General features: G+C 39.6%; 1 protein-coding gene across 1 annotated transcript in view; it reads right to left on the bottom strand.

Annotated features, from left to right (window-relative positions):
- The window catches only part of LOC135716908 (adipokinetic hormone/corazonin-related peptide receptor variant I-like), a 221,250-nt gene that overhangs the window by 55,963 nt on the left and 146,408 nt on the right, over positions 1-18,879 (bottom strand). The window contains exons 4-5 of the mRNA XM_065239031.1: positions 14,089-14,290; positions 787-940 (exon numbers count right to left, since the gene is read on the bottom strand). Of these exons, the coding sequence (XP_065095103.1) occupies positions 787-940; positions 14,089-14,290 (356 nt within the window). The remainder of the gene's footprint in view (positions 1-786; positions 941-14,088; positions 14,291-18,879) is intronic.

Genomic DNA, 18,879 nt, shown 5'->3' with positions numbered 1-18,879 from the left:
TTATCTGTCAAACTTTATAGCGAATCAAAATAAACATAGTGTTGTACTAGAATTTCGACTAGAATGGGGTACGTTAATCGATTTGCTTGGGACCAATAGGCTAGTCAAGTAGTGAGCCAATTTAAAATCGTTAGTATTCACCGGTTGGTTTTACCCGCTGTACTACCAGTCATAGAGAGCAAAAAAACAAATTTGAGAGAGAAAATTCGCTCTTACGAGCTCAATCTCTCAGCATGTTTTTTTTTTTTTTTTTTCTTTATTTTTGTGATTTTTAGCCGTAGGCTAGTTCATCACATTTCTCAGCATGTAACATTGATAGTTTTTTAAGTGTATTCTATATATTTTTTTAACAATGAATGTTTTTCAAATTTAATTTTTTTAAACAACTACTGAGGATTCTTTAGTATTATGTCGAACGGAAAATAAAGCATTTGCACTATTTTTTTTAGTGTTGTGACCGAACATCGGTATTTTGATTTGGGATTACTTTGATAATGCTCGATGACTGTTGAAAAAAAATGCGTGAAACTCAGTCAGCCAGACAGTTTAGTTATTGAAATATGATTTTTGATCAAGGTATTTTAGTGTCGTTCTGAATAATAACATATACTTATTATGTGTCAAAGTAGTCGTAACAATTAATAAATTAAATTAAACGTCCGGATTAACGAACCGTCCTGTATTCGGTGCATTACGGTACCATATATTTTGCGCGTGGAACTTCCCTTCGACAAGCAAACGCAAAGCAAACAAGCAAAATAAAAACAATTGAACCATTAGGCTTACCAGAGTGTCATCACGACGTACGGTGTCCAGCACCACACGAACACGACTACGATGGTGATGGTGAGCCGGAGCGTCCGCTGCCGGGCACGTTCGATGTGCGTCAGGTCGTTGCAACGGAGCCTCATCCCTCCGGTGTGGCTCGTATCGCTCGTCTCTGCATGAACCGGATGTGCATAACGAGAGAAGGAAGGCAACATATTAGAGACATTAATTATTTGCATGTCAATGGTTCGCCAGCAGCCTGCTGATATTCAAATTTAGTAAACCACAAAGCGGATAGAATATGCAGCTGGAATGAAGCTGTTAACCTAATGGGGAACGATTTTCAGGAAACTATCCACAACATGTGGCAAATTACTCACTTCCCACTGGAAAACACATATAAGACTGGAATATTTATTCATTAGATAATACTCTATCAAAGTGAAATATGTTCGTTGACATCAATCCTGCCATCTTGGAAAAAAAGGCTTGATGATGCAGATTTAACAATTTTGCACTGTAAGGTTTAGGATTGAAATTTCAAAATGCTTCCATTTCTCAAAAAAAATCGTTAAGGCTACTCAATAGACGTATTTTATTAAATATTCGAAGTTTTTCAAAATATTTGATAAAAGTGTTTCTATTAGGTAAATTTCGACTTTTCTTCCCCCCACAGTTACACTTAAAATAATTTAAATACTTCATTTGAAAACTATAAGCATTTCAAAATTTCTCCCGCATACCTTGCCATGTAACATTTTGAAATCTGCATAATCAAGCCTTTTTTTCCAAGATGGCGGGTTCTAGAGGCAATGCTGGAAATTGTAGCCGTCACTGCATAAATTTGGGCTACTATGACGACCATTGCAACCACAAACGAAGTGACAGACGACTAACTGGCGAAGAAATCCATTAAAATAATGTGGTTCACTGTAATAGAATTTTCTTGGAAGCTTGTGCCATCATCCACCAGATGGGTTAGTTTTTTTGTTTTGATTTGAACAAAGTTGATTTTGCGTACAATGATTCTTTGACAGTGTGCAAAGAGTGTATCATTTTGTCATTTTTTTATGCATTTCAGTTTTGAGTAGAGTGAAAGAGATAGAACCAAAACATTCTAATGCATTTGGTGAAAATGCTAGTACAATCCAGTAGTAGTGTTGCCATGTGGTACAATCCAGTAGTAGTGGTGTTGCCATGTGGTACACTGAAAAATTAAAATAGCAGCTTAGTCACCAAAGTTTTCGAGCCGCTCCGTCTGTCACTTCGTTTGTGATTGCAACGTCATCCCCAAACGACGTGCGACAAAACAAAAACGGGAACACAAGTGTTTCATTCACTGCTGACAGTCAGTTTTTTTTTGTATTGACGATCAAAGCATGTTGCTAGTCACTATAATCGTCAAGACAAGAAATGCCATGTCACTAAGGGTTTTCGTATAGAACACTCATCCTGCTCATTTTATAATACCTAGTGGTTTGGTCTTACAAGATTAACCGTTTGGTTTGAAAACAACCCGAGCAATGCATAAGGTCCTAACTGCATTGATCGATTCTCCTGATGATTTTTTTCTTTGGATCACCAGAGCCATTAAAAATCGTTTCCGGCTATTTTCGACACTCGTTTGATTGAAGAAGCTATCATCTAGCAATTAAGCTTGAGCTTGATTGACCGCCCACGGTTGCTACTCTGTTACTGCCAGATCAGCTGTAATTACACAGAGAACCAATAGACGATGCTTGGGACTAGCAATCATCCTCAATGTGTAAAAACTGGTGATCTTAAATTAGGCAATACCAGCGCCGGCCGCGCCCGAACACAGGTCAAGAAAGGAATTGGAAGGATTGTGTTGACATGGCACCCGCTTTGATGGAAGCCGAGAACACCTCTGCACTTCCACGAGGAATCACTGGGATGTTGGATAAGAGGGTTGGGTTTGCAGCAGGGTTCGTTTTGGTAAACGATAAGCTGAATTGATGTCCTAACGATCATATAACGCGAAGGAGCTTGGGACTAAAACCCACGGTCTTCTGCTCAGTAAGCAAAAACGTTTGCCACTAGGCAGACGAGCACCTTTTTAATCACCGAGTTGTTGTTATTACCATGTATCATATTAATAAATAAAACGATTGAATGTGGATGGGCCTGAGATTAGACTCATGATGTTCTGCTCAGTAAGCAAAAACGGTTGCTCTAAGGCCACCGAGCCCCTCATAATACCATAATACCCCTCGCATAATACCGTTGCTCAAATTTTTGTATCCATTCAAACCCGGAACCAACGACAACAACGAGTTTCGCAAAATACGCGATACACAAGCGATTTTACCATAAATCTCTTTGATATGTAAGGACCTGGGACCGCGTTTTTCTGCTCAGTAAGCAGGCCACTGTAACCGACGATCTTTCAAATCCGAAAACTAAAAACTACGAAAAAGTACTTAGGCCTTCATTAAGTTCCACTTTCACGCGACGTTCAATGACAGGGTCCTATCCAGGATTACATCTGAAAAATCCAAATCTGGCCAACGCCCACCTAAACCTGTTCTAATCCACCTGAAATGACTAACGAATAGAAGACTTTGACTACCCAGCCATGCAATAGTCTCATTCCGTGCCTTATGGCAACTTGATGATTCTATTGCGCTCATCTTTTGGCACCACCCAGGAGAGACTTGGTCCTGTACCCAATGCTTAACTTATCACCATTCCACTCAGCTACTCGCAATTTCTTGTGATATAGTGGGCGGAATATTATTATATGAGACAATTCAATGCAGACGTCTTTCCAAATTTGGCAGATCGACAGGTAATCGGTGAGTTACCACGATAGTTGCTATTCTACAACTCGACAGCGTCCCATCGTCAACGCCTGCTATGAGAATTTTCCATTGCAGACGTCAACGAAATGACGTCATCGAGCTATCGATCAACTACCCTGGTTATCGCCTGGTTCCTTATAGCACGATGCTAGGAGGCGAACCGGAAGAATCGATGAGCTACCTCTCCCCCTGAAGAAGCTATCATCTAGCAATTAACACGACAAACACAGCCAGAGACGTTTTTATAGCCAAGTTATTAACGAGAGATCAATGTAGTCGGCGCCGGTGGTGTAGCGGTAAGCGTGACTGCTTTCTAACACCCCAATGGGTCTGGGTTCAATCCCAGCCGAGGTCGGTAGGATTTTTCTGAGGCATAAAAATCTCTGGTCACGTCTTCCTTCGGAAGGGAAGTAAAGCCGTTGGTCCCGGCCCATGTGTCTTGAATGGGTGCGATATCCTACGCAGGTGTGGAAGCTGCCTTCCTGCACATTCGATTGGCACTAGATTGCGGAACAGAGACCGACGTTAAATAAAGGAAAAGAAGAAGAGAGATCAATGTAGATAGGCCCTTATGCATTATTCGGGTTGAAATGTTGTTGAAGTCAGAAAAAATACACCAAAGAATTAAAGCGCGTTTCGATAAGTAATTAATCTGAATGCTTTTCCAAAAATCATCATGATTCTTCAAATATTGTTTTTAGGTCAAATGTATTTTAATTGGAGATCAAAGAGACGCCTCCTTGGCACTAGATTTCCATCGGCTATTAATCGCCAATTGGCAATCGAAACACTTTGGTGATAAGAATATCAGGAATATTCTAACAGCATAGAGGTAACTGTAAGACCAGAAGGTCCCGAAGAAACGTGCTCAACTTTTTGGCTCAGCTCTGGTACTATCTTCGGTCCCAAGCTAATCGATTCACCCCTCGAAACATAGGAAAATCCACTAATCCCTAATTTCATCTGTCAAACTTTCATAGCGAATCAAAACAAACATTGCGTAGTACTAGAATTTCGACTAGAATGGGGCACGTTAATTGTTTGCTTAGGACCAATAGGCTAGTCAAGTAGTGAGCCAATTTAAAAAAGTTAGTTTCGTATTGATTGTTGCTAACAGGAACCCACATGAACAAAGTCCTAACGTAACGGGTGTTCAATAAAAAATGAGAATGATTTCAGTGCCGTCCAGCGCTCTTGTGAGAGCATCGCGACTAAGTTGCGTCGTACGGCTGACCAGGGACCCTTCTCCAATATTCATTGACGTTTTTTTGAAGAATAAACATTATGTTTTTAATAAAAAATACTGAATCCGTTGAAAAAAAAAATTTTTTTACTAGCTATATGACTGAAATTTTTTTCATTTTATATTGAAGACCCGTTAGTACAAATTACTTGAAAAGATTGGCCAAGTATGTTGCTTTGACGTACACTCTTATTTTTTTGCGAATCTCGGCAAAAGTGACGTTTGGTTGCTGAGTCAAGGAAAATGCTTTGCTAAACTCAGCAAACAACGTCATGTTTGCTGAGATCTCAGTAGAATAGATTGCCGAGTACTCGGTTGTGCGAATCTCGGCATATTTTTTCTTTCGCTGTACTGTCATTTTTCTACTAGTGAGTGTGCATGATTACTGTTGTAATCATAGAGGTCCCAGTCAGAGACGTTGATAGAGACGCGCTAAGAAAATTTCTGCGAAAAAAAACGGCACGGTTTTTGAGGGATCTTTTGGCAATGTCACTGGCAACCATGTTTCTTCGAGCGACTCCAAATAACTTTCATAGAGTGCCGCAATGCTGTTGAGAAAATTTGTACGTTCGACCGGAACTGAATAAAGCGTTTCGTTACCTTTAGGCTGAGAATCCATAAGCCGTACAAAAATCGATCAAGTATGCCAGTCGTTCCATGGCAGTATAGCCATAGAGCTAACTCTAAGACCACTGGGTCCCGAAGAAAATCATTATTATTTTTGGCTCACTCAGTACCAGAACAACGGTCCCAAGCAGTCCCAAGCTATTTCACTCACCCCTGCATGTTCTGCATGAATCCACACACCCCTGATGTTATCTGTCAAACTTTCATAGCGAATCAAAACAAACATAGTGTAGTAATAGAATTTCAACTAGAATAGGGAACGTTAATCGTTTGCTTGGGACCAATAGGCTACTAAAGTGGTGAGCCAATTTAAAATCGTTAGTTTCGTATTGATTGTTGGTATAGCTTTTGTCATATTTTACTGTTTTGCACAGCAAAATCATTTTTATTACCATAAAACTAAATGAAACGTTCCGATTCGAAATAGTTTTTAGTCACTAATAAATGTTGTATTTATTTGAATCAACAATAAATAAATATATAACAGATATATTGCGGATTTCACACCTGATTAGACTCCTGCGCTAAAAATAAGTACACAGTAATATCAACAATCAATACGAAACTAACGATTTTAAATTGGCTCACCACTTTAGTAGCCTATTGGTCCCAAGATAACGATTAACGTACCCTATTCTAGTTGAAATTCTATCACTACACTATGTTTGTTTTGATTCGCTATGAAAGTTTGACAGATAACATCAGGGGTGTGTGGATTCATGCAGAACATGCAGGGGTGAGTGAAATAGCTTGGGACTGCTTGGGACCGTTGTTCTGGTACTGAGTGAGCCAAAAATAATAATGATTTTCTTCGGGACCCAGTGGTCTTAGAGTTACCTCTATGGTAATATCATAGAGGTAACTCTAAGACTAGAAGGTCCCGAAGCAACATGCTCAACTTTTTGGCTCACCTCTGGTACTCTCTTCGGTCCCAAGCTAATCGATGCACCCCTCGAAACATAGGAAAATCAACGAATCCCTCATTTTATCTGTCAAACTTTCATATCGAATCAAAACAAACATAGTGTAGTACTAGAGTTTCGACTAGAATGGGGTTCGCTTATAGATGTACTTGGGGCCAATAGGCTAGTCAAGTAATGAGCAAATTTAAAATTGTTAGTTTCCACCGGTTGATTAAACTGTGAAAGCACTCAACCATTCTCTCTCGTATTATAGAGAGTGTCGATGTGTGAATGTACAGTTGTTATTTTTTCAGATTATTTCTGGAGCAACAATAGAAAAGGGTCCATCATCATTTGTAAGCAAACCGTTCTAAAAACTCTTTCCTCACTAATCGAAGGTTACCAACGCAAACCAACAGCACCATCGGCTAAGGGAAAGTTTCCTTTACACGATGATGCTGTTGGTTTCCGTGGGCGGCCTATGCTTTGTGAGGAATGAGCTTTAGAATGGTTTGTTTACAAATGTTGATGGGCTCTTTTCTATTGTTGCTCAAGAATGATTGTTTTGCTCCAGCTCCAGCAAGAAATATGCTCCGACCTCTTCGACAAACATCGGGATGGTTTTCGTCCGGGATCATTTGCGAGGAGTTTAGATTCTGCAGCACTTGCCATGCACGAACCTGAGGGCAATCCGTGAGACCAAGACGAAGGCGAAAAGACGGTGTCAGGTGAGGTGAAAAGACGGTGGCAGAATAATAACCCAAAACTTCCCTCTACGCGACGACTTAGAAAATAAAAGCCCATGCCATGTTGCTATTTATCAAGAATCGTCAGAATTAGACCTGGAATTTCAATAGCAATATTTCCGGGATCTTGTCAAAAATTTCGTATACATCTCAGGAGTTACGTGCACCACTCATAAGTTCGGTTAACTTCTTGGAAGTTCCAAAAAGTCCAAAAGGTTCTCTCTGAATCCATGAAGATCCGTGACTTCCCGGATGTTCCGTACACGTCTCATATGTTCCGTGTCCTTCTTGGAAGTTCCGTGAATTTCTTTTAATTTATCAATGTTGCGATAAGGTTTCCTGAAATCACATAAAAATCCGTGAACGAACAGTTCCAAACTTCCGTGAACTGTAAACAATGTACGATAGGAAGATTTTGGTTTCAGTCTGCGTAACTCTTCTATTATCAATTATGGTAGTGACGTAAAGCAGGAGGGCTCCTCTGAACAGGAGGAGTGTTGTAAGTGTAGACGCAGTAGTGGGTTTCACTAAGGAAGAATGTTGGAAGTACTCCTGGATGCGCGTCTATCACATGACTATCTGTAGCAGCCCCCGGGAACGTTGATTATAGCTGCCAGTATGAATGTGTATGAGTGCGTGTGAGTGACAGACTTGTAAAGCATAAATTGCTGATGTGTGTACAATTTATGGTTGTTTACTTAGCCCGTGTTACTTGTTACTGTTGTTATTTTTTCTTCGTATTACACGACTCCCGAGACGGGAGTTTATTGTCCGGTAGTTCAGTTAGGTTATCACGATAACCTGTGTCCACCTGCGCTAGGATACTGACAATTAATTCTTTAGGCAGTGCGGTGATTCGGCCTTTTGTCCTTTTAGACCTTCTGTTCGTTCGATTTTTTTTGTCCATTTAGACCTTATGTCCATTCTACCTTATGTCCCTTTAAGTTTTATTTTACCTTTCGTCCATTCGACCTTTTTCGGCAAAAAGTACAAAAAAGACAATGTGGAAGGTGAAAAAGTCGAATATTGTATTACAAAAGCGAGGACAAAATGTCGAATGACAAAAGATTTAAGATAATCTTATGGCAAGATTAAGCAGCTGTATTGTGGGCAACACTGTATTCTGTAGTGTGACATAGTAGCCATGATTTTTGTCCTCTATTCTACGCGCCATAAACACCAATGTTGCCTGCGGAACAGTTGATTGAGCATAATCCAGGCCTATGGCAAGGACCACTTTTTCGTGTAGACAACATCTCAGCAAGCTCAACTGTCAAACTAATGTCAACATCGTATGTTGTTGGTTGTAAACCTTGTAAAAGTTTTGTTTTGTTTTGGTCGTGCTTTTTAAGAAAAAAACATCACGCTGTTAACTTAGCTTTCTCCGTTTGGGTAAAAAATTACGGTTTTCCGCGGTCCGTGAGTGAAACATGAAGTGTGCTGTACCGTCTTGCAGAAAAGATTTTCATTCCGTTTTAAGACCTATGCACTCGAAACATCGTTTCCCGATAAAACATAACAGGCGCTTACAGTGGATCAGATCTATAGTTGTAGCGGAAAATGATATGTTGCAACAAGGTATCAACTTCGAAACTGCCAGGATATGTTCTGATCACTTCACACCGGAATCATTTAAGGAATTAGAAACCAAGAGAACGCTCCGTAATACAGCAGTTCCTACGTTATTTGGAAGTGATGTTGCAAAGGTCGGGTATGTATTTGAAAAATTGGTTTCTCAAATTACTGGATGAAGAGTGCTAATCAACGTTTTAATTTAATTCCAGTAACTCGACCGCTTTGGCCTCTTCGATCGCTTCGACTGTACCACCCACTGAATATGAAATGCATCTTAAAAGTATTCAGAATCCAGTTGTGCCGTCCTTGCAATCTAGATCTACAGGAACTGTTAGGTACATAGGAGACATCACCACGACCACAGGGGATCAGTTGGTAGCTGCTGTTCCAAAAATAAAATCGCAGTTTGCACGAAACCAGCACACAATCAAACTATTAAGGGCTCAGAACAGAAGGCTGAATGATAAGATGACAAGTATGGAACAATTGATGTCGACTCTCCAAAAAAAGCAGCTTGTTGATGACTTCGAAAATAATCCACTGCAGGTGAATTTCAATTTAATCATTAGTTTTAATCTCGGTGTTAATATGTATTTTCTTGTGTAATTCGATCTATTTCGAAATAATAAATTTACAAAAAAAAGATACATAAGCCAATAAATCTATACATATTTTTTTTTTAATTTATTCACACTTTACTATAACCTAGGAGTATTCAACCAATAATGACATATTTGTGGAGCTGAAATCCAGGAAAAATGGAAATCCTTACAGCGAATCACTACGGAAATTTGCTATTACTCTTCACTTTTACTCACCAAGAGCTTACAACTACGTTCGTAAGGTTTTTCGAAATGCTCTACCTCACTCTCGTACAATTTCCCGATGGTACGTCAACGTCAACGGTGAGCCAGGTGTAAGTGGCCAGGCTCTTGATGCTCTACGGGTGAAGGCACAGGAGATGTTAGAACAGGGCAAGGCACTACATGGATGCCTACTAATGGATGAAATGGCAATTCGTCAGCAGGTGACATGGATCAAGCATAGTCAACGATTTGATGGTACTGTGAACTATGGTGGTATAACATCACAGGGAGAAAATTTAACCCCCGCAAAAGAGGCGCTGGTCTTCATGGTGTCTGGCGTTGAGGAAGCATGGAAAGTGCGGATTGCATATTATTTAATCAATGGACTAAAAGCCGAAGAAAAGAAGAACCTTGTAAATACCATCCTCTGCAACCTGCACGAAGTTGGAGTCAAAGTAGTAGCATTCACTTTTGATGGTACAAAGTCTAACATTGCAACAGCAAATGCACTTGGCTGTGACCTACGTACCGATTCGCTGAATTTGAAACCCAGGTTTTCGCATCCATGTGGCGAGTATGACGTGTGCGTACTATTGGACGTCGTACACATGATTAAACTGGTGCGTAACACTTTGCATTCTCAGCAGACACTGCTTTCAAGAAGCGGAACTGTTAAATGGGAGTATATAGAGAAGCTGAATGAATATCAAAATGATCGGGGAATAAAAATAGCAGAGAATTTAAGTGACAAACATGTCCACTTCGAAAACAGCAAAATGAAAGTCATTCTGGCTGTTCAAACCATCAGTGGCAGCGTAGCGTCAGCCTTGAATTTTTTAAGCTCCTATGAAGCTGATTTTACGGATTCCGTTCATACTGCTGAGTTCTTGCAACTGTTCAATAATATATTCGACATTTTGAATACCGTGCCGATTCAAATTTCGGACACTTAAACTCGAGTTTCGGACACTTTTAAAAGTTGATTATCTCGTTCGAATATGATCCACATGTCTTGTAAATTTTAAATTTTTTTGACTAGTGCCCTCCACGATCATCTAACATTATTACTTTGTTTCTAACTGGATGTAATATTTAATTAAAAATGAAATTTGAATCGGAACGGTAGTATGAGGAGCGATGCTCAGAATTTCAAAAAACCACTTGATGAGGATAATATCCATGATATTCGGGAAGTATTTGCATTCGCGGAAGGTTACATCAGAAGTATAAAGTTATTGGATGGCACATTGATTTTGAAATCTATGTATAAGACTGGTTTCCTTGGCTTCTTTGTGGCCATGGAAACATTTCGTTATCTTTACACAGAATACTGTGAAATCAATAAAAGCATGTCAGTTATATACACGTACCGTTTTAGCCAAGACCACCAGGAGATGTTCTTCGGAGCAATAAGATCGAAAAGCGATTCAAATATTAATCCAAATGCTGGCCAGTTTCGAGCAAGCTATAAGAGGATGCTGAACCAAATCGAAATTAGCAGTTCATCGTATGGTAATTGTACTGATTTCAATACTACGCCACTTCTACAATGCTGTGATATCATACCTGATACGCCTGATATGGATTCAAATCAACCCCTTCAAGAAACGGCTAGCCTGGAAACGGAGAATAAATGGGAACTATTCCGCAACGATGATATCACTCATTTTGCTATAAAAACAAACATTGAGCAACTTGGCAAGCAAATTGCTCTTAAAATCATCTGCGAGCAATGCATTGAAGTGATTTCTAATGTTGACACACTCCTTCTGATTTGCAAGGCAGCTGAATTTGAGTTTAGGGTAAGTATATGGGCTAAGATCATCATCATAAGTATTCGTGGGTAAAAAATCATATTTTTTTTCAGAACCTTGTTGGAACCGATAAGAACGTGAATGTGGGATTGCATTTCGATAACATGGTCATACATTCTGTTGCACGGAGCGCTGCAAATTTGGATTTCCTTTTGCCTTGTGACGACGATCATCAGCTCCACATGCTTCAACTGGTATCGGAAAAATATACCACCTGTTTTACTTTAGGCAAATCATCCTACGTATTGGCCCTGTCTCCTATCACTGCGAGATGAATTCACTAGACCGTTTCAGCAATTGGGATTCCGGAATTGAAAAAAAAAAACAACAAGCATTTGCAATTAAAACTCTTGTGAAGAATCATTTCAAAATACTTACTAGTCTTTTAAAGTTTTAGTTCCAAATATATAATGTAGGTACTGTTGTGTTTAGCAGCGTCTTAATGTTCCTATTCATCAGCAAGAATCTGATGTGATCAGGGTAGATGACTCCGTATATCCCGTATATCCAGACGATCAGTTTTTGTTTTCGGGAAATTGTCAGAGAAAACAAGTCTTGAAACGATAAAATCGTTTCGCCGAGACATTTTCTGCCACTGGCGCATAATGTAGATCCGGAAAACGATTAAAATACGATGGAAAATACAATGAAAGTACCGAAATCACACGAATTACTTTGAAGACTACTTTTTTCTAGCTTTGCGCCGTAGCTTCAGCAGAACTTGTTGTATTTCGCGTCAAATCAAAACAAACCAATCGACTTCTTCTTCTTCTTCTTCTTCTTCTTCTTCTTCTTCTTCTTCTTCTTCTTCTTCTTCGACTATTTGACAGCTGACAGCGGGCCCAAATCAATTTGTGCCCGGGACATGGCGCCTACTTTCATTCACTGTTATTTGGTATAGGGATGTCAAGGGCCTGGCATAATCATAAGACATCAGTGACTTGAATCAACATTTGATCGAAAAGTGGTCTTGAACAAAGTTGTAGCTGAGAAAATTTTCAACAAGCTCAGCTATCATTTTCTAAAGTAGAGTGAACTGAGTTAGATATGAACCGAAATTATGGTTTCTTCATAGTAATTCCCATATAAACTTCAAACGGTTTGTGTCAGTTTCTCACTAAATGAGTTCAAATTTCGGGAGGCTAATCAGGTCCCAATTTGGAACCGTTTGAGCACTGTGGAGCGGAAATTTTAAATTTTGCATCAGTCTAATGCAGACCCAATGCTAATACCCGATCCAAGTTGGAAATGAATCAAAAACAAGTTCAGGAGGTACGGGAAACGCTCCTATAGACCTGCCCAAGGCTGAAAATCTCTCTAATAAAGCAAAAAAAAAACGCTCCTATAGTTGCTGTACGTTAGAAGCGTTAGGTTCCTATAGTTGTGTATTGAGTCTCCATGCACCACTATAGGAACCTAACGCTTCTAACGTACCGCAACTATAGGAGCTTTTCCCCTATAATAATCGTAAAACAGTATCAAACGATTGGAAATGTTTATTCAGGATGTTATTCAATGCATCACGAACGGAAATCAAGTTCATTCGAAGTTTGCTTTTTCTGGCGAAGCTTATTATTCACGTTTCATGCCAAAGGGCATTCGCTCGAACGGACTCGATGCAAACACCCTTTTTGCTTTGGTTTTCTCGCATGGAGAAGCTGAAGTTTGTGATGTGATGAGAAGCCACCATCAGAGCAGACTTGAGGTACGGTTCCGTTAAATAGGGAAAATTTTCTCGCAAAAAAATAATGCTGACAACTCATGCAAAGACTAACCTTCATGGGTGTAGGCAGAGGGGAAACTGGAAAAAGATTCTGACACTTTGTAGAATAATCAAAAAAATCTTAATCAGATCGTAGAAACAATTTCTGAACATCACCTGATTCCGAATTCCGGGGAGATTTCTTCTGGATTTCCAAGAGCAGTGGTGGCACAAGTACTGGGTTTTAACATTTTCCCCTTAACATGTAATACTTTTCGCAATGACCATAATGAAGACACACAAAGACAAACTGGCAATCGGTAAACATGTCGTGATATTTCTCAACTGAATCTTCGCCGTTCGCTTGAAATATACCGCCCATGTGCCTGTTTTTTTTTTACATTTGCCACCACTGGCCAAAAGAATTCTAATTGAATCCTGAAGAAAATTTCAAGAATGTTCTGACTGGAATTCTAAGGAAATTGTGAGGAGAACTCGAGTGAATTCTAGAATAAAATTAAGCTGACGAAGTTCAAACCGGAGGTGGTCGATGGACCCCTGGTTGGAAGCTGTCCATATACCACGTGAACAGTTGTTGTTTTAGATCCCTCCCCCCTGTGTGGAAAATCATCAATATACACGTTCTCCCACCCCCTTAAAATGTCCACTTTCTATATGAACAGCCCCTTAAAGGCTTATAAAAATAGCTTCAAATGTATTTTTATGACACCAACGCAACCTCAAACACCTTTGTTCTTTTCAATTGAAATCGTTATCAATGGCCATTTTTTTCCAAAAGAGATTCAACCAAGTGGTATTGTGGTGCCAGCACTAAATTAAAGTTCGAATGTCTGACTTCCAACATCCGATCCTACTTCCAACCTTAATGGAAATCATGATTATATCATTGTTGTTGTTGTTGTTGTTATTGTTTGCATTTTAAACCGTTCTTTTTCAGTACCGCTAGTTACGTCGAAATCAATTCATCAGCGACGTACAGGTAAGTTTTATCTGAACGGACAATATATGCCTGCATCGATTGAATTTTGATGTATTTTTTTTTAGCTAGAGGATGCCTCCTACCTTTCTCCCGCGACCGGTTGGATATTTCGCACAGGATGACCGTGTAGGCCGCGCTGATGACCATCAGCGGCATGAAGTACATCGCCACCACGCAGAACAGATTGTACGCCGTTTCCATGCCGGGGGTTCGAAAAAACCCAAACGTCACACACTGTGTGAATCCCGGCACCTGTGGATGCTGCTGAACACGGAATATGATGCTCTGAAAAGAACGGGAAAAAACAGAAAACGATGAAAACTTTGCATAATCCGAGAAGCTTGTGTGTGGAAACTGCAAATGATTAACAATTCTAATTTGGTTGGTCAAGGAAAAAAATATGGAAAGCATACACTTAAAGAGTCAACCACTGAAAGTTTGTCCACTCGACTGGCACTGGCACTGTCATCTAATTAAAACCGGGAAAGGGTCACTTTACCATAGCAAACTTGTAAGTAGGGTCTGCTATCGCAGATGGGACAGTACTCTCGTAAATTTAATTAGTGACCTTTTACGTGTCTGCCAAATTAACTGTTACAACGGATATGACTGTTAACGTTTTACTGCTGCTGGCAAATATTTGAGTTTGAGTTTGAGGCACCAAATTCTTTACCCTAGCGCACTCAACACAAGTCCCTTCATCGAAATAAGTTCGCACCAAGTCAATAATAAATCCCATTAGCGAGCAAAGATGCTGCACGGCTATTGAGAATAATTCAGAGAGAGAGAAAAAAAAACATGTTTTGATGCCAATCGTAATTTTAGCATGCTATGCCCATATATTTTTAAGATTTCTGTATTTACACCAAAAATTGTGATTGTTTTTAAGTATGCCATTCGATTACCTATGACATGAAACGGATAATGTGATTCGAATCAAGTAGATTGGTTGTATCATAGAGGTAACTCTAAGACCAGAAGGTCCCGAAGACACGTGCTCAACTTTTTAGCTCAGCTCTGGTACCCTCTTCGGTCCCAAGCTAATCGATGCACCCCTCGAAACATAGGAAAATCCACGAACCCCTCATTTTATCTGTCAAACTTTCATAGCGAATCAAAACAAACATAGTGTAGTACTAGGATTTAGAATAGAATGGGGTACGCTTATAGATTTACTTGGGATCACTGTGTACCGTTCACACTAGAGGGCATAATCGAAAAGTAGACGGATGCCTATACGAAAAGCTCACGACGATGTTTCCTTGTAGAGTCCATTTTTCCATCACACATCGCAATTTCAAGAGCACACAACTCAATATCTACGCGAGGGGGGCGACACATCCAAAATGTCGTTTAGCTTCAACTCTATTTACACATGATTTTCTTGGTGAGTGTAGATTTTCAGGATTCCGTTTCCTACCGTTTCCTACTATTTGCTGGCATCCACTTTTTCGATGCTGCAGTAGATAGAAGTCGATGGCGATAGTTACTGAAGGATTTTTCATGAAAAGTAGGTGTGTGTGTGTGTGTCGATTCATTTGCTGCTAAGTATACACGAGCCTACACGCACATCAGGCGAGCCTTAAATAATGTGAATGAAGTCAATCTCGTTGTGAATCAGCTATATTTAAAAGTGAATCGAATGTTGGAGTTTATTTATAGTGAAACTATGTTCGGATTGACAAGTTGACAAATGGACAACATCGACATTAATCCGATCGACTTTGTACATTTATCAACTTGTCACTCCGAACCGAGCTCCGAAAAAAGTTTACCCATTTTTGGGTAGTTTTGAAATAGCGTGCATGGCCGAGAAGCTGACTAAATGTCACACTGGATTGCTTTTTCGGCTTTTTCAGATTCTTCCGAACCAAAATTGTGATAGCTGGAAAGAAATTGGCCTCCTCGCACGGTTTCCCATTACAGAAAGTGTGGAATGTTATGTCGTAAATTTAGTCACTCTCCACCCACCCAGCAAGAAAGTTCGTAAGTGTTGGATTAATTTGATACGAGAGTAAGGATTCTGGACATATTTTTTGTTTGGTTTTAATTTTTCTACTTATAGGATCAGGTGCCGCCGGGTGTTTACCAAAAAGAAGAAAAAAAAAACAGCTAAGGCTGTGAACCATTTGCCGAGTTAAATTTAACTCGTGGTTAAAAGTGACATTTCGAAAGTTATTTTCTATGTTCGAAAATCCCCGTGCTGTCAATCGACCGGTTTTCGACCCAAGGTTGTCAAAATTTAACTTCTTGTCTGTCAAAAGTAACCACGCTCGGATAGCAGGGTTAATCGATAACTTTCCATCTGTCAAATTTTAACCAAAAGTTAAAATAATCCACCAAATGGTTCAGAGCCTAACTAGTGTCGACAAGAGATGTTCGTTTGACAAAACTGGTTCCAGCTCTACCCGAAGAAGAAGCGCTTATTTTATGTGTTACTCTTCGTGAAATTCCATTTTCTTCCGTGACCTTCAACGAGCAGTTCACAACATCCGGCATCTTCAAGCTCATCTCGGTTGACTTGACAGTTTTCTGCTATGGTTCACAACGTTCCCGTCAAGAATCTTTTGGTGTTAGTATAAGGTTTTTAATGACATGCCGTTTTTGTGCTATTCGGAGATTAACGGGGAGGATTGATCTTCTATCCTAGGTACAGGCAGTTGCTTACACTCTGGTTGTGTGCCGGTGCAAAGGAATACGACTGAACACTGTGGATCGTAAATATCGATACCGTTCCGATGATTTCGATGTATGGCTCAACGCACATGACGCACATTGTTCCTGTTCCTGGTCGAAGCTCAGCTTCGCATGCTGTTGTTCAACATGTTAGTGTACCAAGCAATCAGGCTTCAACTACAATGCTCTGATGCAATTTAGGAGGGAGAAGGTTTCAACGATTTCATTTTCAGCACCATAATTTTGCCACCACCATTATTTGCATTTCAGCACCAGCCTTTTAACTCCGTAACAGTGAAGGCATCGCGCCATCGACCCTTTCCCTACTGTGGGCGACTACTGAGGTATACGGGTTGCAGCGGGTTGTGGACATGTTTCAGAATGCAAGGGGTCAAGCGATATCCGGTTTCAGAGGAATACGAGTCGCCAGTGCGGAAGAGAAAAGCTATTTCGATGCCGCTTCGACGATCTTGATGTGCCATCTAGCATAAGTTACCGAATGATCTTGGTGCAGGCGGTCAGGTGTTATCTGTTAGATTTCGATTACGAAGAAATACGGATCGACAGTGCGGAAGATGACAACTATTTCGATGCGAGAAAGCACACTACCGATGCCGGTTACGGAGGATTGCCGATAGTGTGGAAGAGGGCATTATTTTTTTTAGATACCGCCGCGATAATGTCAGTGATAATTTGGATGCAAGTGCAAGCTACCGAATGGTCTTGGTGTAGAAATTTTAATGTTATTGGTGGTTCTAGGATTTGCAGCAATGCGGAGTGACACTGCAGAAACGATGTTCATTACTATTCAGATGCAGAACACACGCTGCCTTACAATATTATGGTGTACTTGTCGACCAGGCAGAATTCTTCTGTCGTCTTCATCCCGGTCTTCATTCAACGGAATGCAAGATTCCTATTAAATAACCTAAGGTTTATATACTGTTCATATTTTAACTGTTCAATTACAGGGATCGACATTATTTTAACGTAACTGTACATCATTTATTGTCCAGTTCAAACAACATTCGAACAGCGTAATCAATAGAAGATATTGAATCAGGCATTCTACACTATTAAAATGTAACTGATGAAATTATGATACCAATATATGATCAAAAATACATAATGTTTGTTTAAAAAGACAGCATACTATATATTTCTCATCGCTAAAATTAAAGTTTCCAATCATTCAGATACTAGGATATTTTTTATTGTAATATGTACCTAATAGACTAAACGTTTCAATACTTTACATAGCAAGCGGATAAATGATTCCATAATGTTTTAGTATACAGTTGACTTAATCAAATTATCATAAATTTGATGGATATTAAATCAATAAAGGTGTGATTAACGAGAATAAAAAAACGTTAAAGAATCAATACAAGTCTGGAGCATTCTTTAAATTGTCATATTGAATTAATTATTTAACCATAAGCCAAATTATTTGAAGAGTTTGTAGGCTCCCAACTTCATAAAATGTCACAATTATACCTATCACCTGTGAAGTTATACCCGAAATTATCATAATATTCAGAATTACTCGTATTAAAACCCTGAAACAATTTTTTGTATCTAATTTTAGTATTTTATTGTTGTTTTAATAGCTTGTTTTGCAGAATGGCTTTGCGGGGCGGGATGTACCATATTGAGATACAGGTGTTGTTAATCAGGCATTATCTTCTGGTTGGTTTATATAACACACATGTTATCGATAGGAAACCTTCACAAATTAGCGGGCTGGTGATCCAGTACAGTAATAGACCTAAGTGGATGGGAAGAATCGTGGATTAAAACTTGCGCTTTTCCATGAATAGAGACATTTCTGGTTTAATTTATGAATGAACGCATAATAGGCTCATGTGCAAAAACAGCGTTCCATCGTTCCATCGTTCCAGCGTACATCGTCCATGGGATTTTAATGATGATGATTTTAATCTAATTGTGGGATTTGGAAACAGAATAATTAATACTTCGCACATTCATGTAGATAGTAGTCAAAAATGTACTCACGCTAATTCTAATGCTACTCTTGTAAATATTTAAAGTAAACCTGCCGACCGAGAGTACGTGCCGCTACAAGCCCGGCAAACCGTGAACGAGGTAGTTTTCATAATACCGCAACCTACCAGTTGCTGGGGGTTTTCCGAGAGTCGAAGTGACTTTTGTCACTAGTGAAGTGAGAAAAATCACGT

Source organism: Ochlerotatus camptorhynchus, unplaced genomic scaffold, assembly GCF_037179485.1.
Source record: "Ochlerotatus camptorhynchus isolate MF236.1 unplaced genomic scaffold, CSIRO-AGI_Acam_v1.1 ptg000046l, whole genome shotgun sequence".
Classification (NCBI taxonomy): Eukaryota; Metazoa; Arthropoda; class Insecta; order Diptera; family Culicidae; genus Ochlerotatus; species Ochlerotatus camptorhynchus.
This window is presented reverse-complemented; position numbering and strand designations above follow the sequence as displayed.